The sequence below is a fragment of the Myotis lucifugus genome, unplaced genomic scaffold (assembly GCF_000147115.1).
Source record: "Myotis lucifugus unplaced genomic scaffold, Myoluc2.0 scaffold_4351, whole genome shotgun sequence".
NCBI lineage: Eukaryota > Metazoa > Chordata > Mammalia > Chiroptera > Vespertilionidae > Myotis > Myotis lucifugus.
Window position 1 is genome coordinate 1 of NW_005875399.1, and position 9,619 is coordinate 9,619.

General features: G+C 58.3%; 1 protein-coding gene across 1 annotated transcript; it reads right to left on the bottom strand.

Moving 5' to 3' along the window:
* Nucleotides 1–415: 415 nt before the first annotated feature.
* Nucleotides 416–8,823, bottom strand: LOC102442981 (rho GTPase-activating protein 44-like; the record flags this gene model as incomplete). The annotated part of the gene is made up of 3 exons (XM_023749246.1): nt 8,600–8,823; nt 3,397–3,542; nt 416–793 (listed from the first exon to the last, which is right to left on the bottom strand). Coding segments are annotated over exons 1-3 (748 nt in total), but the record flags the coding sequence as incomplete, so codon positions are not given.
* Nucleotides 8,824–9,619: the final 796 nt, after the last annotated feature.

Below are 9,619 nucleotides of genomic sequence, written 5' to 3' on the forward strand. Positions count from 1 at the left end.
TTCTATTAGGCTTATTCAATATAAAAGGAAATTTCTTTGTCGTAGGGTTTCTGAAGACATGGGGAAGGCCTCCCGCACACTGTGCTCAGGTGCCAGCGGGTCTGCCATCTCTCCCAGCTTCCAGCTTTCCCAGGAGCTCGGGCGCTCAGCCCCCAAATTAGGGCTGACGCAGAGCCCTGGCTGCGGGCGCTGGACTGGGAGACCCCCACAGAGGCCCGCTGCAGGGCAGCTGGGTCCCTCCCGAGCTGCTCTCACCGGCTGCAGGGGCATCTCAGGGGATCCCCTGGGGAGCTACGTTGGCACCAGCACAGCCGGCCCCGGCAAACGGGTTGTTGACAGGCAGTGGCACCAGCAGCCCTCCCTCGGCCCATTGTGCTCAAGTTCGTGGAAAATGGAGGAAGCTGGGCGTGGTTACCTGTGGACATGCTTTCCCCGGGGGCCATGCCGTCGAGCACGGGGTGCTCCGTGGACTGCGGGCTGGAGGCGGAGAGGCTCGCCGTGGGCGGCTGCGGGGGCGGCAGCGTGGGTCTCTGCCGGGGCTTCGGGGTGGGCCGAGATTTGGTTAAAGTGCTGGCGAAGCTGGAAGGAGAGGCCAGAGGGGGCACTGCCGCCGGGGAGAGCTGGCCCGAGGCCAAGGGGTACCCTTGCGGGTAACTGAGTCCGTAGGGTGACGGGGTGCTCGGGGGCGTAGGCGACAGGCTGAGTGGGGACGGCTGGCCGGTGGGCAGCTCCGACATAGCGCCTGGCTGGCCGAAGGGGACCTTGGGCGGAATCGGTGCCAGCTTCTTGGAAACTGGAAGAGAAAACACAACAGCAACACACAAGGTTGTTCCATGACGCCTGGGGTCCATGCGGGGTTGGCGCACCCCTCACCCCCTCCTACCCCTCGCCACTCCAGCCCTTGGCACCCTGAGAGCAGGCAACACAATTTTTAAAAATTCACCTAGACTTGCAAGTTTTCATGTCCTCCCTAATTTCTGTTCACTAATTACTCCTCTTCTCTGGATTCCTGCCCTCTCTCCCTCTCCTTTCTCTCTCTCTCTCTCTCTCTCTCTCTCTCTCTCTCTCTCTCTCTCACACACACACACACACACACACACACACACACACACACAACAGTATACAGACACATTTCCCCCCAACAGGCCGTGGCTGGCTTCCCAGCGCCAGTCACCATTGGGGTGACAAAGGGATCGGTGGCCCAAGGAAGAGTGAGCCAGTGCCACAGCCCAGACGACAATCAGAGTTCAACATGTGACGGTGGGCCCAGGATGGGCGACTGTCAGCATCGGAAGCTGACCTTTGGCCTCAGTGACCGATAGCCTGTAGGTGGGCCACAGAGGCCCGGCGCCCAGCACTGCCGTCCGCCCGCCCTGCCCTCCACCCTGTGCACAGGGCACAGCGTGCCCCGACCTCCTCTGCAGGCCTCCATGTCCCTGTGTATTGACTTAGTCCTGCTGGAGGATGACAACTACATTTCACTTCGAACTGGAAATGGCCGGGAGGATGAGAAGTGGGAACATCCAGGGCAACCTATCAGCCCAGTGGGGCTGCCTGTGGTGCCACTAATTCCAGAAGAGATTGTCCTTTAGCCCCAAGGAGGCCTCAGGGACCCCCCCTTCCATGGAAAACCTATGCTGATCGCACCTCACGCACGGCCCTGGCTCCTTCCGTGTGCAGCGTGGACAAGGCAAGCACATGTTCTCCAGGGTCAATCAATGTGGCCCAAATGCCTCCATCTTCCCACTGTGCCCCGGGGCACGCCCGTAAATCTCTCCACAGCAGGCAGGGATGCAATGAGACCGTGTGCAGGAAGCCCCGTATAATCCTGACTTAATAAACCACCCGCAGCTCTGCCGGCCCGGGTGGGACTTGCTCCCCGGGTGAGGAGCAGGTGGGGACCAGGGACCATGCTTGAACCTGTCTTCTCCCAAAGGTGCCGAGGGGAGCAGTGACAGCACCAAGACGTCTGTGTGACATCGCCACTCCGGGAAGTTACAGGACAAGGCCGTGATGCCAAAAGACAGAGGTGTTAAAACTGCCAAGTGTGCCAGTTGTGGAGGAGGCGGAGAAAGCTGCATATTTCAGTGGTGACCGAGCTACCAAACGCCCTTGGGAAGGGACCTGAGTCCCCCAGAGGCCCTGTTGCTGTGAGGAGGGAAGCCCAGCCTGCCGCTGGCATGAGGAGCCCTGACTCCTGTGGACAAAGTGATGGCTTAGCCATCACCCCAGTGTAGGGCTGGGGAGGGTTAGGCCTTGCACACAAACCACCAAAGAACTGTTTCTAGACCACAGGGAACCCTATGGGTGCCGGAGGAACCCTGGATGCTGAAACCCCAGCCCACCGCTGCGGCCCAGCGCCTGTGTGTGGAAGGGTCCATGTGAGCAGTGCCCACACTACCACCTGCGGTACCGCTCCACGCTCACCTTCCTGAGAGCTGCGCCTGCTGCTGTTACACCCCTACTGTGCACCTGCTACGGTTACACCCTCTGAGCTCGGCACACAGTAGGGCCCAACAACTATTTGTGGAGTGCATGAGGCATGATGGGAAGGGACAGAAGGAAGGCTGCTGAGGGCAGACTAGGGTCATGGGTGCCGCTGTGGCCTGGCGCCGGGCAGGGGGAAAGCTACCGGCCCTAAAGGTGTGCATGGACAAGGTGACCAGCCCTGGGCCCCCAGCCCTGGAGCTGCAGCCCCTCTGAGGCGCTGGAGAGGCCAGAACGAGGACAAAGCCAACAAAGGCTCCAACAAAGGAGCCAACAAAGGCTCCTTTAGACAATGTGAAGCCTGAAAAATGACAGCATAGATGAAAGCGAACAGAAAGGCTGGGTACGCTCCCCTCCCCGCGGCCCCTGTTGGTCAACCGTCACCAGGAGCAGGTCGTCAGCTTGGGGGTCATTTCAGAGGGAATGGCCTTTACAGTGCCTTTCATGGCAGATTCTGGGGTGGGCGGCGAGGGCTTAGCACAGGAATTCCCAGAGCTCTAAGACATAAATATGAAGGGCAGGACTCCGGGACAAGCCAGTGGTTCCCCTCTTGGTCACATCCCACAAACAACCCAGGGGCAGGCAGCTGGGTAAGGCCCGGTTGGGGGCAGGAGGCCCCGCACAACAGATGGCTGCGGGGGCCTGGCGGGGCCTGGAAGGCACGCATCACCCCGGGCAGAGGTCCTGGTGTACAGAAAGCCAGACCTTCAACCCGCCTGACGAGCCCACTGCTCAAACGAGGAAACTGAGGAAAGGTGATGAAATGTCCCTTTGAGAGCTGGTCGACCTCTAACCGCTAATGCACAGATGGGGACCGGTTCGCTAGGCCACAGGGTGTCTGAGCACCCAGGCTGGTGGGGAAGTGAGTTTCCAGGCAGCGGGCAGCCATCAGCCCCAGGCGGGACGTACCTTTCCGGAGAGTGTGAGGGCTCTGGTCAGCCGGCTGCGGGCCGGGGCTGGTGCCTGCTGGCGTTCCGGCACAGGGTGCCCCCTGGCTGGAACCCGGACTTCCCTTCTGCCCAGATCCTGGAGAAAGCTCCTTGCTTCTAGAAGCGCTGAAACACAAACACACAAGAGGCCACTCAGCACCTCCCCGTGGATGCAGAACGTGCCTGTCTCACCAGCGCGGTCTGCCTGGCTCTGGGTGTCTCAGGCCCTTCCTCAGCCTCCCAGACGACCCTGGCGGTGCCTGGCCCTCCTGGGGCTCTGATGGCTGGGCCCTACCTCCTCCTCTGCCTGGCACTGGCTGCCAGCTCCCTCACCACCAGAGACTATGAGCGACGGGCAGCAGGCCCCGGGCACCTCCCCCTCTGTCCTGTGAGCCACACTGGGACCTGGACATTCGCGAACTGGGACACCGAAGAGCTTTGTCCCCTGAATCCACAGCACAGCAGAGCCCGTGTGCCGAGTGAGGTCTGATGACTGCGTGGCCATGGCTCCCCACTCTCCAGCTGCTTTCCCTGAACCCCCATAAAGCCCCCAAGCAGGGGAGGACTTTGGGGACCCATCCTCAAACTCAGGAGATCCCAGCAATGGTAAGGTTGGAACAGAAGCTGGCTGTGCTCCCAAATGTGGGCAGTTCAGTCCCAGCCCCCCATGCTTGGAGGGGACCAGGGCCAATGGCACCGGGGGCCTCTGGAGCCCCTTCAATTGATCAAGGGACACCCTGAACCTCCAGGTCCCAAAGGAGGGCCCACCCTTCACTGCTGGCTCTTCCTCAGGCTGCCTCCTAAGGATAAAGTGCACCCTACTCATAGTCCACCCCCAGACCAGGGCCAGCTAATCAATACTGACTCCTTGCTCCCTACCATCCCCCAACATGCCATCCATGGCAGACATTACCAATCGATCTCCATTCTCATGTGTTTTTTTCTTTCTTTTTTTGTTAATCCTCACCCAAAGATATTTTTTCCATTGATTTTTAGAGAGAGTGGAAAAGAGGGCGAGAGAGGGAAACATCAATGTGAGAGAGAGACATCAATTGGTCGCCTCCCTCCCACACCTGCACTGACCGGGGCCAAGGATCAAGCCTGCAACTAAGGTATATGCCCTTGACTGGAACTGAACCCAGGACCCTTCAGTCCTAGGGCCAATACTCTACCCCCTGAACCAAACAGGCCAGGGTTTTAACGTGTTTCAGCAGAATGCTGCAGGCAGCCCCTAGAGAACCAGGAGGTGACCTGGAGTTGGGAGCTAACTTCATCCTAGTGAGAACCCACCTGGACTCTGATGCCCTCACACAGGACACGGGAAGTGTGGAAACCTAAATCCTGCGCAATGGTTATTTCTTCTCCACAAGTAGCGACAGCCATTTCTTCCTAAATTTGTTAGAAACTCTAAATGACAGAGCCAGGAATATACAGCTCGTCCCACCGGGGTTTGGTGAAAAGGCTGGGAGGGCCCTGGAGCAGGTCTTCCCCACGGGGGTGGGGGGAGCAAAGGGAAGGCCACAGGCGGTAGTAGGTGCCCCTGCTCAGGATGAGTGTCACCCCACAGCTGGTGATCTGTAGAGAGCGCCTGGGAAGGCACATGGGCATTTCTTTAATTATTGTCAGCTGAATCCAGTGGCGTTGGCAGAGCCACGTCCTGGAAACATGCCTTGCCAGAGGCAAGAGTGTTATCAGCTTGACCTTCAGCCCAGGCACCAGGGGGTGGGTTTTGTTATCTAAATCCAGCCAAGCACCAGGAAATGAATATGACCCGGGCCCACCCAAGAATGCACATAATCTCCTTTGTCTTGACCTTTAGTAAAACTCCCTGGTTTTTGTTGTATAAAATGAATGCGCTGTATTGGCTCTGGGTCCCTGTCTCTCTATCAGAGGACAGTGGTCCCACCCAGCCCCAGCTTTTTCCTTCCATCTCTGTGTCTGTCTTTCTTTCATTTTCTCAATTCCCAGCAACCCCTATTCAGGAACCGAACTGCTCTCTAGCTGCACTGGACGAAGAAAAGAAATATTTACAGTGATCTGCAAGGGGAAGACCGTCTCACCAGAGGGCCAGACGGCACTAGCTCCTTTCTCTATTCTGTGGATGAACAATAGAAGCAACCACAACCTGAAACCCTCAACTTACTCTTTTTTTAAAAATTTAAAAAATATATATTTTTTATTGATTTCAGAGAGAAAGGGAGATGGAGAGAGAGATAGAAACATTAGTGATGAGAAAGAGTGATTGATCAGCTGCCTCCTGCACACCCCACACTGGGGATTGAGCCCAAAACCCAGGCATGTGCCCTGACCGAGAATAGAACCCTGACCTCCTGGTTCATAGGTTGACGCCAGCCACTGAGCCATGCCAGCCAGGCTCGCCTCATTCTTTATTCTTCAGGCCTGAGGTGACCAGGCAATGATCACCTTAATGCCAATGATCTCTCCACCCTTCCGCCCATCTCTGCCTCCATCAAGAGGAAGGTAAAGTAAAACAATAAACAACAAAACACCCAACAAGCAAACAAAATAATTGCTTCTTGTCAGGTAACAGGCTCTTCTTTTCCCTCTAGATAGACAAGAATCTGGGGACCAGGGAGCTCCCCTGCTCCTTCCTCCCACTTGCACTGCGCCCCCTCCCGCAGAACCAGGCGTTTACCTACGCTGCTGCCCAGATGCTCTCTCTGCACCACAGGTGCAGCTGACCCAGGGGAGAGGTGGGGGTGAGCGGTTAGCAGGCGCGCTGGAGGGAGGCACAGGTACAGCCCGCTTGAGGGCAGGTTGGTTTGGGGACGCATTGCTTAGTGAGCTGGGATGCAAAGGGCAGGGAAGAGTTTGGGGTTGGAGTTAATGCCAAGCAGAGGAAAGGGTGCAGAGGCTGAGCCTGCCTGGAGAGCCACCTGCCTGGAGGGCAGAGGGGAGGAGGGGCGGACCTGGCGGGAAGGGAAGGGTTGGAAGCAGCCACAGGGAGGGAGGGCCTGCCATCCTCAGGGGAGGGAGCCCTGACAGCAATCAGCAACTGCAGGAAACATCATCTGGCTGCAAATGTCCAGGGAACAGGACAAAGAAACAGAAAAGCAATGGAACACGGGTTCCCACTGGGAGGAATCCGCGCAGGGAGAGCGAGAGAGTGGACGAGACAGTGTGGACACTGGCACCCAAAGGGAAGCCACAGGACTGGTCACTCGGGAAAGGGGACGAGCAGCAGGGACTGACCCTGCGAATACTCTGAACCAGTGGGCGCTGTTCCCTGCCCTTGAGTGACCGCACAAGGCCACCCATCCACAACATTCGGGAACACCTCAGAGCCGGGGAATCTATCTTTGAGGGGCATTTTCTAGAAATATCATTTAATGCCAAATGCTGTTGACACCAAACAGAGATGGGAAATCAGGGTGGGGCCAGTGAGTGTCTGCAAAGGGAGCCTCTGCAGCAAGTCTCCTATTGGTCCACTTCCTCTCGGCAGCCTCTAGGGCCCACCGCACCCCCTCTGCTTCCCCACTGAGCTCGCTCCCAGCCCATCCCTCCAGGGACCTGAGGATAGTCAGCACCCAGCCAGGGCCGCCTGTCCTCTGAGTTGGAGCCATCAGCAACAACCCAACACCAGCATCAGTTACCCTCTCCAACTCCGTGACTGTCCTCTATCCCTTCATCAATTTCCCATTTCACAGGAAAATACCTTCTATTCATTAAAGGGAAAAAACAAAGTCTGCAATCCTTCATTTGAGGTGTGTATGCATGTGTGTGTGTCTGTGTGCATGAATGTGTGGGCATGTGCGCACACACGTGCTTGTATATGCATGCATACATGTGTGTATGCCCACATGTGTGGACATGTGCACATGTGCACGTGCTTGTGTGCACACAGGCATGTGCATGCATACATGTGTGTGTGCGTGTGTGGGGGTGCATGAGCACCTGAGGAAAGACTGGGCTAAAAGGTTCACTTCTCAGTCTCCAGCCTTTCCCAGCAGTGGCCGTGAGGGAAAGCTGACTGCACAGGGGCCTCTGATTTCACATAGCTTTCCTAGGTCTCTGGATTGCTGTTTGAGAACAGGTAGAAACAAACGACAAAGTAGTTGGCTGTGCAGATCCCACTTCTAGAAACCCCTCTGACCACACCCCTTCCAAGGAAGGGCCAGGCACAGCCACCTCCTGCTGAGACCCCGGCAAGACCATGAGCCTTAACCATTTGTGATATTTGCTCGCTGGAAGGCAGGCGCCTTCAAGGGACAAATGGCATCTTTCCTCTGGATGGACATGGTCTTGCAAATGTTCACTCAACTAGTGATACAATGATCTGGTTCTCTTTTTTCTTCCCCCAGGAGAATGGAAAACAGCCATGCAGCCTCCTGCAGAGGTCCCCAGGCTGGCGTGACCCCATGACCTCCTGCAGAGGTCCCCAGGCCAGCATGACCCATGACCTCCTACAGAGGTCCCCAGGCCAGCATGACCCATGACCTCCTGCAGAGGTCCCCAGGCCGGCATGACCCATGACCTCCTACAGAGGTCCCCAGGCCAGCATGACCCATGACCTCCTGCAGAGGTCCCCAGGCTGGCGTGACCCCATGACCTCCTGCAGAGGTCCCCAGGCCGGCATGACCCATGACCTCCTGCAGAGATCCCCAGGCCGGCGTGACCCCATGACCTCCTGCAGAGGTCCCCAGGCCGGCATGACCCATGACCTCCTGCAGAGGTCCCCAGGCCAGCATGACCTATGACCTCCTGCAGAGGTCCCCAGGCCAGCGTGACCCATGACCTCCTGCAGAGGTCACCAGGCCAGCGTGACCCCATGACCTCCTGCAGGTCCCCAGGCCAGCGTGACCCCATGACCTCCTGCAGGTCCCCAGGCCAGTGTGACCATATGAACTCCATTCTTCCCTGATTGGCACCCACTTTAGCAGTAAAAATGGCCCCTCCAAATGTAAAGGTGGAGGAGAGGAAACAGGAAATGGAGAGCTGGGCACTGAGCTTCCTCTCACCCCTTTGCAAGCTGCCACCTGACACATTTGCTGTTGGCTTGGGAGGCACTTCTTGGAAAGCCTGGCCTTCATCTGATAACCCAGGGAGCTGGAGTGGCTTACTGGGCGCCAGCTCGATGTAGGAAGCCAGCAGGAATGCTCAGAAATGGGGGTGAGGATGTCCACGAGGCCGGAGGTGGGTGCAGTGAACATGCCCGCGCTTACCTGGTCCGCTCGGCCCCAGGCTGGAGGCCCAGGCCGGATGGAGAAAGCGAGGGCACCATGGGGTCCTCTGGGGGCTGCTCCAGAAGGGGCGAGGGCAGAGGCGCTGCCAGCTCCTCGGGAGGGGCGGGGGGCTGCGTGGAGGGCGGGGCGCACGACCCTTTCCGGCCTGCCGACGACGAGCCTCTTCGCGCCACCCAGGACGTGTCCATCACCCTCACGCCCATGCTGGTGAGGGACACAAAGACACGTGCTTACCCGTGCGTGACAGACGGCGCCCCTCCCCCACGAAGCGGACACATTCAAGCAGGTGGGTGTTAGAACAGCAGCGCAGCCTTAGCACCCTCCTGGGCCCAGGGGAGCGAGGAGACAGGCAGGGCTCCCCTGATGGCCAGGCCACTCCTGGAGCCCCCCGCCCGCCGGCCGGCCTCGCCCCAGCTGGCAGCTGCGCTTCACCCTCTGCCAAAGCAGCTGTTGTCAGTGCGAATGCGGCCTCTCTGGGGGCATTCGCTCCTCCCAGGTGGGAGACGCAGGGGAGCAGGACAGGGACAAGGGCAGCATGAGACCAGAACCAGGCACCGGCCTCAGGAGACATCTAAACAGCCATCCTTTCTGTCACTTGCCGTCCAGAGCACAGAGTCAGCAGGACCCGGTGCTGGCCGGGCACCGGCCAAGCTGTGCGTCCGCAGGCCACGCCCGCCTGCCTACCCTGCAGGACGGGCTGATGGTGCCGGTGGCCTCCCTCGGCTCAGGTCCCACTTCAACGATGGGAACAGTCACCTCAAGTCCGTCGGCCAAGCAACCACACACACATCCCCTCGCAGAGCTCGCTGAGGCGCAGTGCGCTCAGCGTTCAGACTGAACATGGCCTGCAGCTACCCAGGATACTGTACCTTTGGATTTTCCTAAGGCTGCAGGGACAGAAACATACAGATATTAGTGTCAACAACTGTCCTTCCTTGGGACACACAGGTCGTCTCTCGTCAGGGTCTCAGCCTTCACTGTGTCAGGAGCTTGTTTCCG